The sequence below is a fragment of the Protobothrops mucrosquamatus genome, unplaced genomic scaffold (assembly GCF_001527695.2).
Source record: "Protobothrops mucrosquamatus isolate PMUCROS unplaced genomic scaffold, P.Mucros_1.0 scaffold295, whole genome shotgun sequence".
Classification (NCBI taxonomy): domain Eukaryota; kingdom Metazoa; phylum Chordata; class Lepidosauria; order Squamata; family Viperidae; genus Protobothrops; species Protobothrops mucrosquamatus.
Window position 1 is genome coordinate 13,752 of NW_015386639.1, and position 25,560 is coordinate 39,311.

At 35.4% G+C, this 25,560-nt stretch overlaps 2 protein-coding genes across 2 annotated transcripts in view; both read right to left on the minus strand.

The window, feature by feature from the left end:
• LOC107286533 (interleukin-1 receptor type 2) overlaps positions 1–1,393 on the minus strand; it is a 14,046-nt gene extending 12,653 nt beyond the window's left edge. The window contains exon 1 of the mRNA XM_015814921.1: positions 1,311–1,393. Within this exon, the coding sequence (XP_015670407.1) occupies positions 1,311–1,393 (83 nt within the window). The remainder of the gene's footprint in view (positions 1–1,310) is intronic.
• An 11,585-nt stretch (positions 1,394–12,978) lies between these two features.
• MAP4K4 (mitogen-activated protein kinase kinase kinase kinase 4) overlaps positions 12,979–25,560 on the minus strand; it is a 131,201-nt gene continuing 118,619 nt past the window's right edge. Inside the window, exons 28-33 of the mRNA XM_029283950.1 lie at positions 24,832–24,966; positions 23,200–23,300; positions 21,920–22,069; positions 19,185–19,344; positions 18,097–18,236; positions 12,979–17,584 (exon numbers count right to left, since the gene is read on the minus strand). Of these exons, the coding sequence (XP_029139783.1) occupies positions 17,501–17,584; positions 18,097–18,236; positions 19,185–19,344; positions 21,920–22,069; positions 23,200–23,300; positions 24,832–24,966 (770 nt within the window). The 3' untranslated portion in view covers positions 12,979–17,500. The remainder of the gene's footprint in view (positions 17,585–18,096; positions 18,237–19,184; positions 19,345–21,919; positions 22,070–23,199; positions 23,301–24,831; positions 24,967–25,560) is intronic.

A 25,560-nucleotide genomic window follows, 5' to 3' on the forward strand; every position in this document is an offset into this window, starting at 1 on the left:
AAAAAAAAAAAAAATTAAAAAAAAAAAAAGACTTGTGGACTTCAACTCCCAGAATTCCTCAGCCAGCTTTGCTGGCTGAGGAATTCTGGGAGTTGAAGTCCACAAGTCTTAAAGTTGCCAAGGTTGAGAACCCCTGATCTAGCAGCTGCCCTTCCTGATTACTCTCAGAAAGATGCTGTTCTGACTAGACTGGGGTCATCTTTACTTGATTTTTGGGTAATTGCTATTATTACTGAGATTTGATTCTATGCTGACTTGCATGCTTTCCATTGATATAGTGTTTCGTGTCATATTAATAGCTCATAATCATCTAGATTGCAGAAAGATCCAAATATAACATATAAATAAATTATCAACCAACATCACAAATGGGCAAAGCCATTGCAAAGCAATGCCAGCAGCATGTCTGAGAATTAGTGCCTCTTAGTTTCCCAACAAAGAAAATAAAATAATGTACCATAAGTATAACAAGTGAAAATATATGTACATGCGTAAATAACATTTTACTACACCTTCAGTTTTTTATGTATGCTGCTTTGTTTTCCTGCTTCTCCTATTAGTGGATTTTCACTGATCCACTGAGGATATAATCTACTTCAACCTGAGGTTCCCATCACTTCCTTTTAATATGTTATCTTAGTGTTTCTGCTTCACTCCATAAAAGGAATGGTGACCACAATTCAATCATAATAAGAATTAAAGGGAATTTATGTTAGATTATAATAATACTGAATAGGTGAATCATTCATCTAAATTCATTTCCATCAGCAGATGGAAGTCAACCAAATTAGCTGAGGCAAATACTTTGACTTTTAAAAACTATAATTCTGGAAATAAGAAAGTAAAGAAATGTGAATATATAACATTTACACAAACTCTTGTATTAGCAATAAAAGTTAATATATTTCAGATATTAGACCATAGACATGATTATGTTTATGTGTGGCTTCAAGTCATTGACAGCAACTGCCTGGATGAGTTTGTGCAGTTTTCTTGGCAAAAATTCAGAAATGCTTTCCCTTGCTTGTTTCTTAGGGCTAAGAGAGAAGAACTGGCAAATGGTCACTTTATGCCTAAGGTAGGACTATAACTCACAACCTCTACATTTCTAGCTTAGTGCCTTAACCATTAACCAAACTGGGGTTCATAATTAACTTTCTAAAAATTCCATGCCATCATATCAATTCAACCAGACTATTGCAACACTCTCTACATGGAACTGCCCTTGAAAAGCATCCAGAAATACCAGTTGGTTCAAAATACAATGGCCCACATGGTTTTGTGCAGACCTAGGTATGCACATATGTTACCTTCCCTGTGGGAATTGCATTGGTTGCCAATTTGCTTCCAGGTACAATTCAGGATGCTGTTTGTCATCTTTAAAGCCGTTCATGGCTTGGGACTGGGTTATCTGATGGACTTTTGCCAGTCATATCCACCTGACACCTACAGCAGGGTCGCAAGGAATGTTGCGGGTCCCATCCCCTTAAGGAGGTACCTCTGGCAGGACCCAGAAGAAGGGCCTTGTCCATGGTGGCTCTCTCCTTATCATCCCTTCAAAAATTAGACTGTCCCCCACTTTGACACTCTTTCATAAAGCCCTGACAACTTGGTTTTGCCAGTGGGCCCATTTGACTGTGTTGTCATGGGAGGGGGTGTGTATTGTGTTTTTTTTAAATTTTCTATACAGTGTTTTTATTGCTTGCAAGCTGCCTAGAGTCGCTGTGAGTGAGTAGGTGACCATATGAATTTCCTAAATAAATTAATAAAAATAAAATATCTTTACCTTTAAAGTTAATGTTCTTGTTCACAAATTTAGTTCAAATTACTGATGGTTTTACTTTTGGGCGTCAGTGAAGTTTTGGCATTTAGATTCCAGACCAGGTCTCCTGTTTCAATACCTGGAGTAGTCTTCCATTCTACCACTGTGTTGCTGAGAATGCACAAAGGAGCTCATCTGCTAATCTTAAATTCCTAAAGACAAGAGGGGGGTATCACAACTTCTGTATGGTGCCCACCTGGGTTCCTGTTCCACTTTTGCACCATTAGAAATTGTACAATCCAAATTACTAAGACAAACCCTTCAAGTCACAAAATATATCTCTAATGCCACCCTGCAATTGAAGATAGACCTCATGAAAATAGAGACTAGAGCGTGGGTGATCATACTCAACTACTGGCTCAGACCATCCATTTTTCCCCTTGGCGTTGCCCTATTAACTATGAATGATGATTTTCAATCCACATGGAAATTAAAATCTTACCCTTGGGCTTCTCTCCAGATCTTCTACTCAGCATGGGATAAGATCAGGTTAAAGCACATATTAAAGAGCATACAGAAGACACAGAGCATCACTTGAATCTAGTCATACTACACCATCCTTTATTGAAAAATTCAACAGGTACTCTGCCTCCCGTGTGACATACTGAACCAAACTCAAAGTACCTAATCACTGGAGGACCTTTATTCTGGATGATGCCATACCCTCAGTTATCCTTGAAGGCTGATACAGGAATATTCCCTACCCAGACAGGCAATGTCTCTATGACGCAGGACAAACAGAAACAACAGAGCTTTCTCCAGAGCCTGGGTTACAGAGACTTTCATATTGGCCTCATCTCACCATGCACAGGATAATTCTACACTCCCTCCTACTTTCATATACTAACCCTGCTACAATATGCAGTGTTGCAGGTTCTGTACAGTAGTGCTTAATATTCATCAGATAGTGGCCTGGGGCATAAACTAGACAATGGCCGTCTAATTTGACACCCTAGAGCAGTGATGGCGAACCTTTTAGAGACCGAGTGCCCAAACTGCAACCCAAAACCCACTTATGCAGCGTCGGGTGCTGGGGGTGTGTGGCCCATTGGCTGGGTGTGGCCAATTGGGTGGGCGTGGCTGCGGTGGTAATGGCAGACTGGGTGGGACTAAAAAGTTCAATCAATCAATTCCAACTTTGCAAGATCTTTTATTATTTATTATTTATTTAGCATATAGCATACAATGTCAGGGAAATCTACAAATGCTAGATACAATGCAGTCCTGACAGTCTAAATTGTTAGTTCATTCTGTTCAGCACTTGCGTGCCTATCCTTGGGGCCCCACAGGGGTAATAATAATAATATAGTATAATAATAATAATAATAATAATAATAATAATAATAATAATAATAATAATAATAATAATAATAATAATAATAAAGTTGGAAGGGACCTTGGAGGTCATCTAGTCCAAACCCCTGCTCAGGCGGGAAACCCTATACATTTCGGACAAATGGTGAACTATCTTACAGCAGCTCACTAGTGGTGCTCAGGTTGCTGGCTCTTTTGGGCTCCTCCGCCAGTCTTGCCTCACTTTGCCTTGTGTTGTGTTGCCTCACGTCTGGCCAGGTCTAGTGCTGGCTTCTGCTTCAGCACAATGTAGCTAGTTTTTTTCCACTGCAGTGGTACCCATTTATCTACTCACAATATTGCATACTTTCAAACTGCTGGGTGGGCAGGAGCCAGGGAGCAGGCAGTGGGAGCTCACCCGGTCTTGCGGAGCCAGGCTTGAACCACTGGAGCGCAGATCATTTCTGGCCAGCAGTTACAGCCTCCTTAAGCCACTGCCCTACTGTGAACCTAAGTCAACAGTGGCTTAATGGTACATAATCGATCAGTCACCAGATGTACAGGAAAGAAATATTTTTGCTGTACCTCATGTTGACTCGACTTTCAGTCCTCAAGCCAGCAGCCCTTTCATTTACCTAAAGTGGGAGTTCCCAGCCCTGGCCATTTCCAAATATATAGACCTCAACTCCCAGGATTCCACAGTTATCATTAAGACTGCTGGGAAATGAAGTCCACTCATTTTCAATTTGCCATGGTTGGAAAGCACTTACCTATAGGATGAAAATATATTATGTACCTAGCCATGTATTCTGATTACTCAAATATTAGTTCTCATTTCATATGTCTATAGTATATTGTACTCAACTAAATTTTAATAATTTTGTTTAAAATGGGATTTTTGTCATTAATCTTTTTCTTAATGTCCACATGGCTACTCTCCTGAATCCTTTAGAAAGCTAAATTTATATTGTAAACATGACTTTTCGGTAAGTGCTAATGAACTTCTGGGAAGCCCTTGATATCTTACTAGAGTAGTAAAGAATTACAATTCTCACACAATATTTGAGGTTTTTTTTATTTAAAGTATGTTGTGTGCAGCTGCATTTACTGGAAAACATTCTCTCTGGATTTCAGAGAAATGCTCTTTGACCATTTTTTTTTTTTGCCTAGGGGAATAGTTTTGGCAAATCACAGAAGCACTTTATTAATAGATGGAATTAACCACAGCAAATGGATTTATTGTTGCCTTGAAAAATTAAAAAAAACTTTTCAGTTCCCAAGAATTTAAAGATTAAAGACCACAAGACCCCAAATTGTACCATGAAATTCAACGTTCAATGTTTTTTAAAGAAAATGAATTGTAGCCCCAGAGAGCCACAAGTAAGCCTCTTAATTCACATCTCTCTTTTAAAACAACTGAAACTGGGAAAGAATTTTGTTCTAAAATTTCAAAGCCCCCTTCTCTAATTAGATCTTTGCATAAGTTGCTATGGTCCTGCTGTCCTGAGGCAAACTTAAGTCATACATTAAGTGAAAGACTCCATCCCAAAGAAGATAATGTTTGCCCCCAATTTGTAATCCTTCTCTGTTCAAGTAAATTCTACTAACTATCCTGCTATTAATGTGTAGTTCAATATTGATATTTTATGGATGTTTTTATCTTATGGGTTTTCATTTCTGCTTTGGGAAGTTCCTGGATGCTAAGAATGTATAGAGTTGTTCCTTTTTAATCAGTCCTATGCTGTTGTACTTCTTTAAGAAAGGGTATTATTTTAAACCTCTAAAGAAGTGTTAAATAAGTAGGACTTTCCCCTTTCTTGTGCAAATCATGTTTTCTCATTTTTTTCTTCCTCTCCATCCAGGCTCAGGTGATAAGGAAAATGATTAGGTGGATCTATTTTCCTTGAAATGTTTTTGAATCTATTTAATCTCCCAGAGTTCTATGACATGATAGATAGATAGATAGATAGATAGATAGATAGATAGATAGATAGATAGATAGATAGATAGATAGATAGATAGATAGATAGATAGATAGATAGATAGATAGATGGATAGATAGTTAGATAATCTTTATTGTCATTTGTTACTGTGGCCACAATGGCACACATTAAAAATGAAATTTAAACATACTATATACAACATACGTATAGACCTACACCTACATTTTAACAATTATATCCATAAACCAAACTTGAATAACATGCAAATTTGCAAACATTATTCAACTACAACTCAATTGTCCATCATTAGTGGCCATGCTGGCTAGGACTCGTGGGATTCAGAATTCAGTAATATTTAGATAATATTGTTCATCCCTACTTTCAAACGCCTCTGAATCTCATAGATCCTATTTCTCAGGAAAATTTCAGAAAACAATGAGTTGTTTGGCCTCCAGAAGTTGTGAATGCTCCAACACTGGGAGTTTTTAATAAGAGATTGGACAACCATTTGTCTGAAATAGTATAGGGTTTCCTGCCTAAGCAGGTGATTGGACTAGAAGACCTCCAAGGTCCCTTCCAACTGTTATTCTAATTCTAATTCTAGTGGTTTCTCCATCTACCAGATGTTACAAAGTATTATGCTGATATGGATTATACATGGTTTTCGATCATTCAGCAGCCTGAAAATGGGATAACTTTATGCTAATATTTCATATTGTTTTGCCATTTTATTGTGTAACTTTGCTTTATTTATGTGACGGTATGATCAAATACCTTGAAATGATGAAAATATACAAGACTGTTTCAAAGCAGGTAATGGAGGCAGAAAGTTTGATCTGTAGGTATAAGTTTATGTAGAATGTGGAAATTCCAGAATGAAAACTTCTAAGATGACAGATCAAGAGATGGTTCATCACTGCATGCTGGATGAAATGACACTCATGTTGACAAATGGCTAAATGAATAAGAACTGGAAATGGCAAAGCCTTGTCAGCAATTATGCAAATGAATGGGAACTCTTTAATTCTTTGGCCCAATACATAGAATGAGATACTGTATATGGTGGCCTTCCCATTGTAATTCTTCTAGAACTCAAATTTAACCTGGTCACCTCATAGTTGTATGAGAATAACAGAAGGATTTAAAAATCTTAATTCAGAAAGTGAAGAATAAAATGGATTTGTTTCTTTGGAACGATTTTTTTCAGAATCATTAGAACAATAGCAGCACCGAAGATATCAAGAACCTATTTACAATCCTATTTTCGTTGGAAATAGTTATGTATTTCTTTGCCAATTATTCCTCATCAGGCTCCACATAGCTATCAAAATCAGAAAAGCAAGAATGGCATGGAATTCAGGAAATGTCTTTAATGCTAGTCTGAGATGAAAAACATTAAAAACTGTAAAAGTAAATAAGCAGCCTTAATTGTTGCAAGTTAATTAGGATGGAGCCTCACATTTCTTATCTGGACTATGTAGTGTAACAATTAATACAACTTTGCAACAGGCGTATTGAGAGTGGGAGGGGTGGGGAAATAGTCACTTTGCCATACAGGTGGGGACTCCTAACATCTCAGCCTCGTGCCTGCAGAAAAAGCAAGGATTTCAGAGATCACTTGAAAGCAGGCAGGGTCAGGATCATGCAGATCTTATGGGGAATGTTGATACAGCAACAGAAAAGCTAAACTCCTTGGATCTAGTAAAATGACATGACTTAATAGAAGGGACCTGAAGCATCTTAATTGTTGGTTTTATTGGATGGTCAAGGACAATGGGACATAGTCATTCTGTGGGCACTCTCTTGGCCACCCAGGCAAATCTGTCCTGTCTTTCCTGGCTATAGTTTTAATTTGCTGCTCCAGGAAGAATTGAGACTCTGCAGAAACCCCAATTAGGAATTTTGCTTAGCAGAATGAAACTGTATCCAGAACAATGTAAGTGAGATAAACCAGGGGTCCCCAACCCCCAGACTGTAGATCAGCACTGGGCCATGGCATGCCAAAAACTGGGCCGTGCAAACAAGTCCAATCCGCGGGATGCAGGCAGCATGAGAAACCATGCCCACTCTGATCTGTGGAAAAACATTTCTCCTCAGAATCGGTCTGATGCCACAAAGATTGGGGGCCACTGAGATAAACCAAATATCTTGTCACCGATTTTCTTAGTGGTGCCCCACCTGCATTCCCTTCTACATTTAACTTGTCCATCGCACAGCTTTTGGAACTAGTTACACTAAATTACCCTAGAACGCTCAGTACAAAATAGGGAAAATATGAGCTAGTGAGAACTTAGTAACAGATCCCTAAGCTGGACTGCTTATAACATCATGGTCCTGATTTTCAACTGATTTCAAGGCATTGTTCATTTTAGAATGCAAAATCAAGCCAACTGAAGGAGAGGAATTTGTCTACAATGAAATGAAGTAGTCAGACTGTATGACATGGTAAGCAAATAGGTTTGAAAATGTTACTTTTGATACATAACAATAGATCATTGGAAGTTGAATTTGTGGTGGATTGGGGGGTCTGCCTGGAGACAATGTGCATTTCTTCCTTTAGAAATGCTTAGTAGACTGTCCTTATGCTAAGACAAGTAATACATGTGGATAAACTGAGATTATCCAAAAGTAACAACATTCTATGGACATATCACACTATGTTGTTTTTATGTTAGTTTCGTTAGTGCCCTCTTCCATTACATTTATAAAAACAATGCTCTTTAAAATTACTCACTTTGTTATATGAAAGCCCTTGGATAGCAAGATGTAAAGGAAAATTGTGTACTGGTATTTTGTTTAGTTACTAAAAATCAGATACAGAAACAGTACTTCTGTTGCAAACATCATAACAATTAATAGTGCAGACTCCCAAAATCTAGAGCATGTTCAGTCAGTCATTTTGGTACATGGAGGAAAGAATCACATGTCCATTCTCTGGCAATATAGGTAGCCCGTTTAACAAGGACAATTGGGTTTAGAATTGCCATTGCTAAACAATGCAGTTGTACAGTGTGATGTTGCATGACCATGTTGCTTAGTGCCAGCAATTCTGGCACTCCAAATTGTTATCATTAAGTGAATCACTGTGAGTTGTTAAATGAGGATGTCACATGGTCACCATTTGTGATCATTGCCGGCTTTTGACAAGCAAATCAGTAGGGAAGCAGCAGAAAGTCACAAATGGTGGCCACATGGCACATGATTGTGTGTAACCATGTTACACACTATTGTAAGGAGGCTGCAATAACCAGAACTCCAAGGAGCAGTCATATCCATGACTCTTCAGCATTGTCGAAAGTTTAAATAGTCACTGAATGCGTGGTCATTAAGCAAGGGCCACCAGTACAAAAGGCATCATTTGCTTCATAGCATAACATTTCTGGAGATACTTAACTTTAAACTTAGGTTCTAAATATTAGATGGAGTTTTAGTCACTTTAACAAGGCCTTTACTATAGTAGGATATAGATATGATTACTTTGTTACCTGGACAAGATTATGAATAGGTAAACTCTATTCGCTACCAAGCATATATTCATTTGATATACATTCAAGCATAATGGTAGAAATTAAGAGATGGATAAGATTGTTATCTTTGGAGATCTTTGGTTCTATAAATAGGGATTAAATTGGCATTAAATACCCAAATAATGGGAATAGTTTCAGTCTCATCAGTGTTTTCTAGACAACACACCGAATGCTAGTACCCAATGATGCCACAGTTGAAAGCATGTCCTAAAAAGGGGTTGACCAAGCAAGATAAGTTTATCCTTTTTTCAAAATAGAAAGAAAAAAAAGAAAAAAAAGAGAAGCTTATGGACAGATATATTTCACACAACTGAAGAAATGTTGCCCATCAAGATCATTTCTCAAGAGTTTTCTTTAAATAAGGAGGAAGCATCCCAACAATGAGACACATTATGTCCTAGACCTAGCATCTATCCTGAATCAGCAGTATTTCTCACAGTTCCCATCCTGGATCAGTAGACTATGCCTCCTCAATGCAGTCCTTATGAATACAATTTTTGAGAGTAAAAAAACAACAACAGAAGACAAAGAGAGATAGGACTGATCAACTAAATACATAAACAGCTGAACTAGTTAAGGTTATTTGGAAGTCTATTGTGATGAAAATTAAGCCTGATCTTTACTTACCTTTGTTGCAGCGTCACTAGCTTTGTGAAATGGGCAGCTGTATAAATGTGAAAAACAAACAAACAAATGCATCTGAATGAACTCTGCTCTGGTGGGATCAAAATTTTTTGGGCAAGCATACTCATTGGCCCACTGTGCATCCATGGGAATTGTGTGCATAAGCCCCAGCTTGCCAAAACCCTTGCTACATGGAAATCTGCTTTTGACCTTGAGTCCTTCAGCCACAGTTCCTCCAGTGTGCTTGTTTTGGATTTTGAACTTGATGGATTTATCACAGGACTTCCCAAATAATTAGCTACCGTTTCATTTCTGAATGCAGAACATGGAATAATGGCCTTAATTTATATTCAGGTTGAATGCCAGGGGGAAAAGTAAGTTGAGGAAGGACTAACATTACTTGCTTATATTCAAGCAACTTCAAATAAAGCCTCAATCAGGAACATTTGCTCTGAAAAGAAAGCTATGTGGATTTTTGAATACATAGTTGTTTTGCCTTATCTGATAATTTCTGTTGAGATTTTACATATGAATTCCTGTAAACAGCTAAATACCAAAAGCCAGGAAATCACATGCAAAGATTGAAAGAAAACATTTAAAATGTAAATCAGAATCACATATATCAAGATCTTGAATAACATCAATAACAAAATATATGGTTATTGAATTCTATCCAAGTCCCAATGAAAATGTATTTATAATTACTCTCTGCTTTTGCAAGCTTGTTGTATTTATATTTTTCCTCAAGTAACAGTATGATCTTTTTCTTCTAATTTGAATCCTAAGGCTTTCAGTATATGTGCTTTTGTTCTCATACATTCAGGGAAATTTCAAATTGCTCTAACTTTGACAGACAGTAGTCAGTCAACATCTAGTTCATTTCCCTTTAGGTAACAGAGCCTGCATATTCTTTTCCAGTTCAGATCCATTCTGGCCACAGAAGGACACTTCCAGCCATCTTGGAGTTTCTTTGAAATGGAGACCTGTCCAAGGATGACTCCCTCTCAACCAATTTACTTAAATCAGAAAGATTGGCGACAGTAAACTGATATGATGCTGGTATTTATTCACTGGACATATCAACATTAATTTGTTTTACTATTTACTAATGGCAACATTAACATTTTATGGAACTTTTAAAAAACAAATCAAATAAGTAAGCCATCTAAAATAATATCTGAATAATCCCACAATTTAATAGACTTTGGAATAAGCTTTCTTCTTTATTTGGACTTCACTCGTATTTACTGGACTAATGTATATATAATCAGCATTTTACTACAAATGAGGTCATCTACATTACATAATTATACAAAGAATGCAAATCAATGCAATTTCTGATTTAATGGGCACTTAGATTTAGCAGATATTCCTCTTGTCCAAATGGTCCATTAAACTGAGGTTTTACTTACTTCTTCCTTCACTTCTGTCTCAAAGAATTGAGACTTTCTACATTTTTATAATTTCTAGCTCAATTTCAATTCTTTTGAATTCTGTAAGACTAATTTTTAAACTAGTAACAGAACAACTTCTGTTTCAGCAAACAATATTTACAAAGGAAAACAATTTACAAGCAGAAAAGCATTGTTTTAATAGTAATTTTCCTTTTCATCTGCACTCATAACTTATATAAATTACATTAAATAATGCCTACATTTTTAATAAAATTATATTCTGGTAACCAACTTCCAATGCCTTACATCATATTTTTTTCAGACCTGACACGAGTGTTTGATATACAAACAATCTGATATTGTTTTCCCAGTTAAGACTTCGACTCCTTTTTATCTTCAAGTATTCCATTGTACTGCATGGCTGATTACTGACCCAGGAATTTTTCCATTTGCAGTAACAGCTTGTTTAACCTTTAAACCTTCCTCTGCATTAGTAGATTCATGATCAGGATTTCCAAACACTGCAATGCTAATGATACAAAAAAAACACAACCCCCCCCCCCTATTTGCTCTATCCCTTGATAAGGGACAGAATGTATTATCATAATTTTATCTTGAAAATCCTCTCATGGTTTCAAGCCTAGTTAAGGATATGAAAAAAGATTTGTAAGGTTTCAGCCCAGATCTTTTCCATCCTCTTTTGTTTCCTTTTATTTATTTCCTGGTTGTCTCCATTTCTCCCACTTGCAATCTCTGAATCTCAATGGAAATCAATGGGCATTGTGTTTGATCTTGCAGCAGGTAGCTAATTTTTATTGGATGAGTATCCGTAGAGTTTTTTTTTTATGGAGCAGACCACAATTTTATTGGTACATAATTAAGTACATACACTTATTTCCTGGGCTGTTACAATCTTAAGTACCATAAAGTTATTATCAAATCTTAGCAACTGTGTGATTTCCCGAAAGGCTTATCTTCAACTTGGCCTTTTTGATCTCTTCATTGGTGTGATAATACAATCTATCCACCACTGACCATCCCTTTTCTTCTTTCCCTTCAACTTTCTCAAGCATTATGGACTTTTTCAAGTTTATATTATTACAAATAATCCTTGTTGTTATGTTGTTAATTGCGAAGTTGTGTCCGACCCCATGGACAACGTTCCTCCAGGTCTTTCTGTCCTCTACCATCTTCTGGAGTCCATTTAAGTTCACGCCTACTGCTTCAGTGACTCCATCCAGCCACCTCATTCTCTGTCGTCCCCTTCTTCTATTGCCCTCAATCTTTCCAAGCATTAAATAATCCTAGCATGTTCCTAATTTTTCTATCCCCTCCTAATTCTGATCAGTTGTTGCTCAGAATTTCCACACTATCCTCATGTTTCACTGCAAGACATTGTTCTTCACTAGCTCTCTATTTAAACTACTGATGCTTGCATTTATATTGCTCAGGTCATAACCTCCCACTGCACTCTCTAGTTTATCATTCTTTCTCTTAGTATCCTGTTTAGTTCCTTGGATTTCTCTGAGCAGGATATTCTTTCTGTTCTCCTTTCTAAAGTTGTGATCTCCAGGTTCTGGGTTTTCAGAGACCTGTCCTCAGAATGCTGTTTCATCTTTCCTTTGTCTCTATTATGGTATTTAAAAGGTGCTTAAACACCTTTTTGTTTGACAAATGTGTTTTAATGTTAGCATTAGCCCACTTACCAATATTGTACTCTATTCTTGTTAAGCTTGGCAATTTTTAAATATTTGTTTATATTGATGATGGTTGTACAGGCAGTCTCCTTTATCATTATTTTGGACACTCTTATAAAATGTATGTTAATCGGGTTGGGTTTTTAAATACCCATGTAATGTTAATAGTCTAATCACTAGGAATTATAAACTAGGCAGAATCAGAATATCTGTGTATTCCTCCTTTTCCAACTGGAAGCAACATCTTCCTCCATCAACAAGTAGATCAAAAGAAAATCAGGTGATCAAAGAGCTTAATTTACTGAATGATGAATAATATACTTTCAAATTATGTATCTAATCTCTTTTCTTTCTAATATTAACTAATTAGGCTCTAAGGATCCAGATTTCTTGGTATGAATGGCTAGAATAAAGAATAAGTTCTTTTTCAACTTATTTCAACTTAATTCTATCTTCTGGACATTCAGAGTAACTAACAATAAGAAGTCAGAACAGAAATCATTAAATATATAACAAACAATTAAAATATCTTAGCTAATTCATACTGAAAAAGCACAGCTAAAGAGGAAAATCTTAAATCATATCCTAAAAATAGATAATGAGTAAGTATAGCTCCTAATAGTTTGGGAATATTATTCAAACATAGAGGATTTTACAGATTATTTAAAATAAACTGAATGATAGGGAAAAAAGCAACAATTTATTTCTGTGTACAGCACGTACTTTTCACAGGAGTTTCAAAACCCTAGCGTGTTGTAATGGAATAGCACATCTGAGCTATTTGTTGTTACTCAGATAGTTAAGAAAGTACATTTACACAATCTCACAGTCAATTTCTTCCCAAAAATACAGTATCATCTACAATTACAAAAAATGACTGAGAACACATGCAAGGCTCAGAGACAGTTGTTTAAGGAGCTGAATATAATGTAGGACATAGAAACAACAGGTTCATGCCCACTGCATGACTAAGAAACTCAGAATTACACAAAAGAAAATTTAGACAATTTATAGAAGTTAATGGAAATATAATTTGATGTGTGTTTATGTGCATAAAACATGAATGTATAAACATAAGAAAATATGCATTTTCACACTGGTATAGGAAAGATGTTGAAAGCTAATGCATGTTCTGGCAGAATCAATGTAGGAGTGGCTAAAATGTTGGATCCACATCACGAATATTGAGGATCAAGTCTACTTTGCCCTAGAAGCTTACTAGGAAACGTTGGACCAGTCCTTCTCCCTCAGCCAAAGCACAGGACTCCTGTTGGGAAGAAAACTAGAAGGATAGAGAGTGATATGTTCTTTCTTAAGCAACTATAAAAAAGTAGGATATAAGTCTGAGAAAGTAACTAATATAAAGCCAACCTTGTGGACACCCAGCAAAACTCTTATGGATCTTTTGTCAGATACTCAATGTTTTTCAGTATGGTGACTGTGAGTCATATCATGCTTCTTTCAAAATATTCCTAAGAATATTTACCACTTCCCCACAGTGTCATCCAATCTCATTTCACTTTGTTTTAGGAAACATTAGCATTTATATTCACTGTATATTACCTAACAGTCTTACTTTGTACCAATTCACACTTTGGTCCATACAGTTTTCCCATATTAACATCTCTCTCTTTGTCACTTCTACACATTTGCATGGTCTCTAATTATTTCTAGTGCATTCCTGAAAATAATAGGGAAAAACAGGATAGGTAAATTATGGTTTGCCCATATGGTGATACTTATTTGTAGGAAATGTATTAAGGCATAAGGCTTAAAGTACATGGTGTTTAGAATAAGAATAAAAACAGTGTTTGTTCTGAAATAACACACACAGACACACACAAAATCCTTGAATATAAATGCAGTGAGATACAAATAACAGATGATGCATGTCCCACATGAACACTCCATATATATATATGCCTTAGTAATTAACCCTTGTTAAATCTTTGGTGGGAGGAAAAAGAAGATAGCTAGACTATGTTTTGAGAGGTAAATCAAGTCTATCTTACAGTACTTCAAAATAGATACACATCTGCAATGGTATGGGGATGACTTTGCAAGAGAGGGAGCTGTCTGTGGCTCTTCCCCGTTTTCCAAAGTCATTTCTACATACCATTACAGTATTACTCCTTTTTGTGTTAGCTTTTCCTACAAAATATATATTTCACAAAGTTTATCATTTAAAGAATCCTACATAATTTCACTCAAAAAACTTTCTCTTGAGATAAAAAGTTACTCAAAATACTTTCCACATACACATAGGTGCCATTTTTACTTTATTTAAGGAAAAAATGGGTGGGAAACAGTAATTTATAATACACAAAAAAATTAGACATCACTGCAAAAAGGCTAGGTGTTTCCTTGTCACCAGTCTATTTTGCAGTTCTACAATTAGTAATTTTACTGCAATTTTGTCATTTGTATTATTGTTTAAGCATCTTCATAGATGGCAATATTGGGGTTATTTAAAAAAAACACAAAAATGTGTACTGCTATCACTATGAAAACCTAACCCCCACAAAATCACTTTGAAATAAACCATAAATATGTGATGCACGTTAGTGTAACAAAACCATTTTTGTAAACATTTTCTCCAACATAACATGTGCATACGATAAAAATAAAGTCACTGCATTCATACAGTTAGAATTACTTTGACATAGGATACAGAAATTATTACTTAAAGCTTAAACTAAACTAAGAGTACTTTTAATGCTTACCAACAGCACTGCTTTAAAATGGATTTCAACATTTCGTATGTAGTGGTTTCATAATACTGATTTGACTTGTAAAATTAGCCACCATGGATTTGTTTTTCCATCTTCTTTTCATTCTGATGCACAGAGCTTCACCAGCCTATTAATCTGGCAGAATTCTTCAAAATTACAACATTCTTCCATTTGTGAACAGTAGTTTCTTTTTAACTATTTGCATACATATATCTGTGTGTGTATATGTATGAGTATGCATTGGAATGTGTGTTCATACACATGCATACAAACATGGTGGCATGAGGGGCAAGGACAAAAATTAAATCACAAGATGTGATTCTAAACTTTTCCTAAGAGCCTCTGGCATTGGCTTTATCATCTCATGCTACAGTTCCAGTCCCAGAGAGGATCCTATTGCTGGTGGCAACATCAATCTCCTGCATCCCATTCATTTTCCACTATTCAATCTACAGTTAATTTTTTGACTGTTTGCTAAGAGGAATGAAGGGAAGTGAAAGTCACCTGTAATCTTGGATCTCACATTCAGTGCTATCTAAATCTCAAGCAATTAAAAAAAACATGAATTTTGTTTTAAAAAAAATCAAAGCAGAAATTATCAGCTGTTCCTATTTGATTTATACAAATTACTTTTGAGGAAAGGAGAAACCCTTCCAGCTCTTAAAAAAAAAAACTTAATAAAGGGGAGAAAGTTAGTAAGAAAAAGAAACAGCACTTTTACTGATGACCTAAGTACTACTAACTCAGATCTAGGCTCCTTCAATTGGTGCTGTTTGACACAAAGCAAGTCATTTGGTATGTTACTTGATCTGTCAAAGCCTCTTAACTGAAGAATCACACATAAGTCCCTAATTTTCATGCCATAAAACACTGGAATCCAATTCACTGATTAAAACAGTGAACTTAAGGCAACTGTCAACTAAATTACCCCAAAGATACTTTTTAAAAGTTCAAAAATCATAATTATTGTATCATGACACTGTGCATTATTACATCACCAACAGATAATTACACACTCAAGTCTTCTCAAGTAATAAACACATGTAGCCTTTCAAAGTATTAGTCTTGACAGATTTATTATAAAGGCCAAAAATCTTCGGGATAAAACAAAATTTTGTGGAGCTTTTCCCCTTTAAAAACACGGGACAGGGAAAGAAAAAGATCCAAGAATTTAGATTTTACACTGAAACACAAATATATGTTGCTTTTAAAAACTGAATAAGTGGAATTAACTACATTCTTATAGTTTTAGAGCATTGCATTTTTAGAAAAGGAAAACATTCCAAATTTTTTACAAAAGTATTGAATTTGCCTAGTTTTTGTTACTTTTGTGTTACTAAATCTCTCATGTTAAAGGTAAAACTTTCTGGATTTTAGGCTAAACCTCTTTAAGTTCCGTTGGTAATGAAACTGTTAAAAATAAAATTAAAAAATTAAAAAAACTCAATTACTCTTAAATCCTTAATCTAATTTAATCATTACAAGTGACTGATGATCTGATCTCCTAAAACCTGGTACGAAAGTAACAGTCAAATCTGTAATCTGATAGTTTTGGTATCACAGTTAAGTGGATATTAGTACTGGTTCTTCTAAAAAAAATTATAAACCTAAACCACCTCTTTTATTGTATGCATTAGAAACAATGAGGTAGGCACAAAAATAAACATGTTTGGAATTTTCTTTCCCCAAAGGCTGGTAGTAAAAGCTGTTGCACATTTTAGGTTTAAACAAAAATTAAACCTTTAACTGAGGCAGTGCTAACACTGAAATTACCAAGTTTTGGCCTAATGAAGAGTCATTGTAGAAAAATGAACTATGCCGTTATGTTTTTTTTAAAAAAAAAAAAAACCACTGTGATTTTTAGGCAAAACTTGGCACACAGGACAAGAAGGACTGAACTCTTGGCCAGGCCAAAACTTAAAAAGAAAATCACCCCACCTTCCCTAAACCACTGTGCCTTTCACATTTTTATAAATAATAACTTTTAAAACCTGCATCTTTCTCTTTTTCCACAGAGTCACATTACCAAAAAAAAGAAAAGAAAAAAGAAAAAGAAACATCAATTAAATTACATTGTTAATATTACTATATTAAATTTGTCCCCTGCTTCAGTGACACAGAGTCCACCTATGTCACCCTCCTGCACCTTCTCCTGCCTGCCTCTTTCCAAAAACGTTTTCCTGGTCAGTCTCTTCCTTTATTCATTAGGACATCTGGAGCAGGGAAAGGAAGAAAAGGAGAGACCTGATTCTTTCTCTAGTGGGATCCCAAATCAGATAGCACCTGATGGCCAAAAGCACCAGCTGCACCCTGCAGCCTCAGTTTAAAAATGAAAAGAACCCAACACCAGTGATGCTTGCACACGCAATAGCATGTTTGGAGTGCATCATGGCAGGTCTGTACTCCAGTTGCAAATGATTCCAAGAAGACTCCAAAGGACAGCAATTCCTTGCCAAACTATAGAGCTTCTACCAGCTGAGAAGAGAAGTCCTGCCTAAAGTCATGAAATAAACTTGACTGCTTCCTCCAGACCGTACAGAGGCAAAGAAAACCTGTGAAGTAAGAGATAAAAGAGAAAACAAAGTTATCAGACAATGGAGCAGAAGAGGGAGACCAACAGAAAACAAGCACAGGGCTGAATTTATTTACAGAACAAGGACAGCTTCTCTCACTCCTGTCATAATGCCTCTCATGATGTAGAGACACAAAAATTATGGGAGTTTCAATCCTGACACATCTGGAAGGGAGCAGGGTGAAAAAACCAGAGGACACATTTATTGTTCATTAATGGTGACATCCAAGCCTCTGTGCAACATCAGTGTGCAGCGGAAAAACTATGTGGAAAGACATATTATATGCTCTTTGATGTTAATTAAAGCTTTGCTGTTATTCCAGGAATCAAAAGGTCAATGTGTGCATCAAGAGCAATGGACCTCTAATCCTTTTGCCCACATTCAAATATCAGAGGATTGCTGTCATCATTTATTCTTCCTCTTCTCCACAGTAATTACAAAACTGCTAAACTCAGTATTAGAAGTAGAAAATATATACATGTATACATTACCTTGTCATTACGTTCACATAGAAATTTGAGTCTTTGTGCTCTTTTGTGCATAAATACACCATCCAAATGTCCTGTTTCCACTGACCGTATTTCAATAGCCTTTTCTCCCCAGCCCATAATCTGATTGGATCGAATGTAGGCTTTAAGATAAAAAAGCCACTATTAAATATAATAATAAACAGTAATCTTCATCTTGGGCATTCTACATCCTCTTAATTTTTCATACAAAACAAAATTTTGTTGACATAAATGTTCATTTAAAAAACTGAAAGAGAATATTTAGAGATTAGATAAGCTTTTCTCTACTAATACGAGTTTGATCTGGTGCTTAAGGCATCAGGCTAGAAAACAGGAGACAGTGAGTTCAAGTTCTGCCTTAGTCAGGAAAGCCAGCTGGGTGACTTTGGCCAGTCACTCTCTCTCAGGCCAACCCACCTCACAAGTTGTTGAGGAGAAAATAGAAGGAGGAAGGTATGTTGGATATGTTCGCCACCTTGAGTTATTTGTAAAAATTATAAAAGTAGCAAATAAGTAAATAAATAAATTCACACACACAACCCTTCAGTTACTAAATGTACAAGAACATATAACTAAGCATATGCATTCATAAGAAACATTCTTTCTTCAATATTGTTTAATTCCCAATATCTGTACTATTATAGCCTATAGATAATTGATTTTAATACAGTAATATTATCAAGACAACAATACATAACATCAGATTATTTTAGAAAAATCTAACTGGGTACAAGAAGCTTGAAATTTATTCTTACTGAACTTGTTGGTATACAAAAATATCCATGGAGTATGGTTATTTTGCTTTTCTGCATTATAGGTGCAATTATGCATCCATGGTCCATTTGTTTTTTTCATCCAAAGCAATTAAATTTAAGCACAGGTGAACTGTATAATATATAGGTGTAGCAGCAATATAGTTATTATTATGTCTTCTGACTTATCAATAGAAATAGAAAATATAATATTATCTGTCATGATATTTTAGATTATTTAATAGCCAAAGTGACTGAATAAAGAACCATTTATATACCATTTTCTGTAAGTGTTTCGTAAAAGCTTGGCATACATACCCACAGATGTAGGCATTTCACCCCACTGCAGAACCACATCTTTGGTGATCCTTCCATATGTGTTGACATATACTCCTTCATCCTCATAGCAAACAAGCAGTTCCATTCCATCAGTGTTAGGAAGAATAATGATCGCATGAGGCTGGATACTACACTGAATCTGCAAATACATGTATCTGTCAACTCCCAGTTGGCAAGAAGGTATTCCTCATTTTCTCTGAATTGAACCATATATTTCCCAGACTGAGAAATAAGCCATGGGATCATAGATGTTCTCAGATAAAATGGATTTGTGTCACGCAGTTCTTCTTTTATTTAATGCATATTAAGCACAAAACTTATCTTCTGTAGTGTTTATGGAGATTCTCAATCATCCAGGTCATGGTTGTCCCAAAGGTGCTTTTCCAAAAGGCAACTGGATTTCCTTGATTTTTTTTTTCTTTGAAAACATTTCAGAACTAAAGAAGCTTCTTGGATGAGAAGCAAAACATTTTCAAAGAAAAAAACAAAAAACCTAGAAAGTCCAGTTGCTTTTTGGAAAAGTACCTTTGAATCATTTCCTCTAGATATACATGCTTGGATATAAATTATTAATTATATGCTATCCTTTCAGCCTTTAGTATTTTTGGATGGTTTATTTTATCCATTATCAAAAATATGGGTTAATGGGCTTCCGGTTTTGGTTTGCGGCTCTGGCGGAAGTGTGCTGAGATTGCTCTCCCTGCCGTCCGTTTTTCCTTCTTTGGGAGACCCTGGTAAGGGTCGAAAGTCACCCTGGAGGGGCAACCACCGTTGGGGAGGACTTTGCCAGTTCGCGGAAGGGCGGCAGACTCTCCGTTTGATCTGCGGCAACTCCTCAGAACCGAAGAAGAAAAGTCGCACCAGCCGAAAGTCAAACTTACATCTAAGCACAACGAAGCATCGTGGAGGATTCGGGTGAGACCCTTCCTTTCCTCTTTGTTCCCCTATTTACCTTCCTGTGAAAGCCTTTTTAAACTTCTTCCCCGCTTTCAACGCAGCGGCGTTTCTATACTTGGGAATTTAAATGTTGAAGGAAAGAAAAGAATAAATAATTTTAATAACTAAATAACTGGAATTTTGATTTTCGGATACTTTCGAGACTTTAAAAGATCTAATTACTGAGATTTATTATTTCTCTAACCATCAACTTTGGAAAATATCCTCTTTTTTTGGCTTTTTTAATTAAAAAACTAACTGGCATCTGGGAAAAGATTTTGTGGTCGAAGGGGGACATCTTGTGGTGAAAACTGACACAGCAAATGGAATTTTTTTTTAATTGTGAGGCTTGTTGACTCTTTTGATTTGGCCTTCATACTAGCAAAAAAGATAAGATTGGGAACTGCTGGGTGGTGAAAACAGCTCTAAGAGCATGGAGGTGGACATTGGCTGATCTTTACTAAACATAGCTTCCACTAAAAGACTACCGCTAATCACCATGGAAACGGAGGGAATCTACCCACAACTTAATTATAAACTTATACTTCAAAAAATCCTTGAAGCCACTGAGCTAATAAAATCTCAAGTGAAAGCCGAAGATATTTTCACAAAACTACAGATTGAACCCCAGACCCCAACTGTTCAACTTATAAGCCAAAAAACAATAGAAGAGGAACAATTTAACATCAAAGAGGATTCTATTCAACAACATGTACAACTTATTGAGAACTTTGACAAACAGATACTGATGTCAACTAAAACACCTGTAACTCCAAAAGCAACAGGAGCTGATCTACAGACATACAATATTGGGAACCTAGACAACTTGGATGACCAAACAACAACTACAACACCAGATATGGCTCTTTGCTTCACCCAGAAAAAAGAAGACCAGACTGAATTGATGACAAGCATTCCAAACCAAATATCGATATTTGAACTATTACCTAATAACTACAATGGGGCCAGTTCCATTGAAAAACTGATAACTGGATGTTCTCCCTTGATTCAAGCAACATGTGTGGGAATGAAGGGAGACATATTGGAGGATTTAAGGGCACTGGTATGGAAGCCTGTCTGGCATAAAAAGAAAGCCAGAGTTAGATTTAAAAATGGGATTTAAAAATTCATTGGAGGGTTAAGCAGCTTTGTTTTAGAGATTTTGACTGATCTTAGAGATATCGACTGATTTAATATTTAGATTAATAAGGGAAATTAAAATAACCTGATAGATTATAGTTTTAATGGTTATAGGGAAATGGATTTGTGATAATGAGAGATATGTTATTAGTATATGAGGAGTTATTAGGATGAGAAATAGAATATATTTATGAATAAAGAAAGAATTTAAATTTTGGAATAATAGTTGTATTTCAGTCATGAGAATTAGTTCATAATAAAATGAGGGAAACTAAACCCATCCAAATTATAAATATTGGTTATAAAAGACTAAATTGGAATATGACAATTGGAATTAAACAAAACCTAAAAATAGGATTTGGATATGTATAATTAAAATATTATTGATAAATGTATAGATTGATTGAACTTTAGTTAGAAATGTACTAATATGAATGTGATATAATATCTAAGGGAAATAGAGAGGGAACCTTTATTGATGTAAACTGAGATATCTATGTATTACTCTGTTATTGGATTATTGATTACCCTATCACCACGCTGCTTCCTAATTACTCGGTTGTTAAAATTTGAAAATTAATAAAATTAGTTATAAAAAATATGGGTTAATAAACATGATTACAATATTAAATACTTACATGAGTTGGAAGATAAATATCATACACTGATCCTGAATCCACATCAACTGCATGAAAACCAGCACAGGAACCATAGATCACCTTCAATCTCTGGCCTTCTTCTACAGTAAGATCCACTAATAATGGCTTATGTACCAAGTCTCCAAATGACTGTTAAGTAATAAAATATACATATATATACCAAAGAGATTATCTTGGAAACAACTATGGAAAATATTTCAACTGGACTGGATTAAAATAGCAGTATTCATTGATTCAATAATTGCTATATGACAATAAACTTGAAATATGAGAATGACCCTTGCATGTGTATAATAGTTTTAGTTCAGATAATCATATGCTTTTAAAAATCTTTTACAAAAGTTTAGAGTTTGATTGCTACTGTTTCATTTTCTTTGTAAAGCTACTGATTGAACTTTTACATAAATGCAGAACAAAAATACCAATTAAAAGTAAAGGGAGACATGTTATATTTTAAAAGTGTTATTACCAGGGACTCAAAATTCACCCATAAGTAATTCTAGAACTTCAAGACAGTATACAAGTAAGTAGTTTTTTCCTACCAACCCTTTTTGTTTCCATTATTTTCCTCACTTCTTTTTTAATAATCTTCCCTTTCTCTACCTTGAATATTCTTGAGCAAATCAATGAACAAAAAGCTTTATCTCATTTTTTCTATGTAGTGCTGCCTAGCTCATCTTGCATGACTATTAACCTAAAACTTGGTAGTACATGGAAAGTCGTGCTTAATAAAAACCTACGAACTGAAAGGAAAATAAGAGTAATGAGGAAAATTGCAACATTTCTGATTGGGGAACTGGCAACAAGTCTCATGACTAAGGGATGGAGACCAGTAAAACATGCGTATATTATTTCTCCTACACAGACCATGTTGTATATTCTACTAAAGCAATTATCCTCATATAAAAATGAAGGAAACAAGAAAAGACATCAAGTCATACCCCTGGTTTCCTTACAGGATCATGGATTGTTCTCTTGAAGAATGAGGTTTTTTAATCAATAGCCATAGATCTTAACTGTAAAGCACATCAACTCAAGACTTCCATAAGAGTGTGGCAGATACAAGCTATATTTTACTTCTAGAGTAGCAATATCCCCTAATACTTTTGGGTGAATTTGGACTTCTTGCTATCTGATGGATAATGGTCCCTATTTAAAACACTTATCACAATTATCATAATTAATATTGCTAATAGTAAGCTCACTCTGACATTCTTCAATGACTTTTAACACATTTCAAGGGAAAGAGGCACCCTTACCTTAAATGCCATAAATTTGTGGTATGGTTTTGGTGCCCAGGCATAGACTTCCACAGAACTCTTCAAAGCAATTACTAAAAATTTGATTCTTTCATATTTTACTAAAATTAAAAAGGATAAAAATTGTAAAGTTATTTAAATGTTTTATACAGTTGATAAGGCATCAAATTTCAATATGTATTGTAGAACATATAAATATACACATCAGAGAGTTTATAGCCTAATTCACAAAATTATGAACACTTTCAAATTATCTCAAATTACATAATAATTAACATTACATGTATGTAATATTGATACATTAAAATATATCAATAATTATAAATGTTTACTTTCTAAATATAAAACATACCAAAAATCCACTTCGTTCCTTAGGCAATAATGTATATAGATTTGCTTATATTAATTCCCATACCGATCAGAAGATAACGTATCCAACTAAAATAATTAGGTTGCTATTTCTTCATTGAAACATTAAATATAGATTCTAGTTCAGACATATTCTTAAGGCATTCAATGACTATTAACAGTTTTTTCTACCATGCAAATGTGGGAGGGAGAGAGAGAAAAACTGATTTTTAGCACTCATAAATACTAAGAAATGATTACAAATGTTGGTAGGTAGGTGGCTTTCCGGGTGCGCTTCAAGGTGCTGGTTATCATCTTTAAAGCGCTCCATGGCATCGGACCTGGATATCTACGAGACCGCCTTCTGCCTCAGAGTGCCTCCCATCGGCCGGTACGCTCCCACAGAGTGGGTCTCCTCAGGGTGCCGTCAGCCAGACAGTGCCGGCTGGCGACTCCCAGGGGGAGGGCCTTCTCGGTGGGAGCCCCCACCCTCTGGAATGAACTACCCCCAGAGATCCGGGTGATCCCGGATCTCCCTTCCTTCCGCCGCGNCAGGACTGGCCTAGGGGGAATTTTTAGTGGGGTTTTAAGAATAATTTTAAATTGACACAGGCCACATCAAATATTTCATTTTAATTAGGTTTTAAAGTGGGTATTTTTATCTCTGTATTTGTTTTACCAGGCTGTCAGCCGCCCTGAGTCCGTAAGGAGAAGGGCGGGATAAAAATCCAAACAAATAAAATAAAATAAAGAAAGAAAGAAAGCCAGTCCACAGAGAATGGCTATTATGAATTTAGCTTTAAGATGAAATTAAAACCAGACCCAAAATTATATGGCATCTTTTCTTTGGAAAAGAGCCAGCAGCAGAGTCAATGACTTCCTGGTGTTTCATTTATATATTCTACAAACGGGATAAAAGAGTCAGACTATCTTCTTAATACTTCCTAATATATATGATCCTACTGAAACACAATTAATCTCTGTTGTGTTCAGAATTGGTAAAACAATGGAAAGGAAATTACTTCTCTCTACACTTTGGTGTTAGGAAATGAGATGATGCCCAGGAAGAGGAAAATATGAACTTCATGTTCAATTCACAGTTGTTTGTATTAAAGCATGCTGTAATATATATAAACTCAACAAAACAGGGCATCCTTAGACACTTATTTTGAAAATGTGAAATATGTAGCTGTATTTTTATGCCACATGATTTACTCATAAAAACCAAAAGGAAGTTCACTTATAACTAGAATTGCTTTCAAATTAATATAATGAATTACTTACCAACTTTGTAGTGTACACAGCCTTCTAAATCACCTACAGTTGTCCATCCTTGTTTTTTTTCTACTTCAGGATCATTGTGAAGGATCTTGTTTCTTAACCATGAGAGGTAATAAACTCTCAATTTGTTTTTCTTACCTAGACATAAAATATTTTCTTAAGAACAGGGCAAGATTTACACTATGTAGAATAATTCAGTAATTACTAGCATTGTATGGAAGTAACTGCATATAATTCTATCTCATGTAATTTTATCTGCCATAGAGGTATTTATTTGGAACTTTATTATTTTTTTTAAAAAAACTGCTTATGTAGTCACAATACACCTACTCCAAGATATATGAAGGGAAATTTCTTAAATTATATTAAAAAAATATATACCCTGCCCCCAGGACCTAGTAGTCTATTTAGAAGGAAGAATCATCTGCTAGGGATCACTCTCACTTGAGTAATGGAGTAACACAGTAATACAAGCACAGAGATATTGCAAAAAATGAAGTTCATAGAATAATTATATTTGATACAAATGTAAAATATTTAAAAAGAACTTAAGAACACAAAAGAGCTGCAAATCTAGCAGTGTACGTTTTATCCATCAATCACATGATCAGAAGGAGCTTAGTCAAGATGTAAACAGAATAGTAACTTCTAGAAGACTTTGCAATATAACAGCTGTTCTGTGGTTCTCCATACTAAACCTTGTATAACTGCCATTGTCATCAATGAACTGGC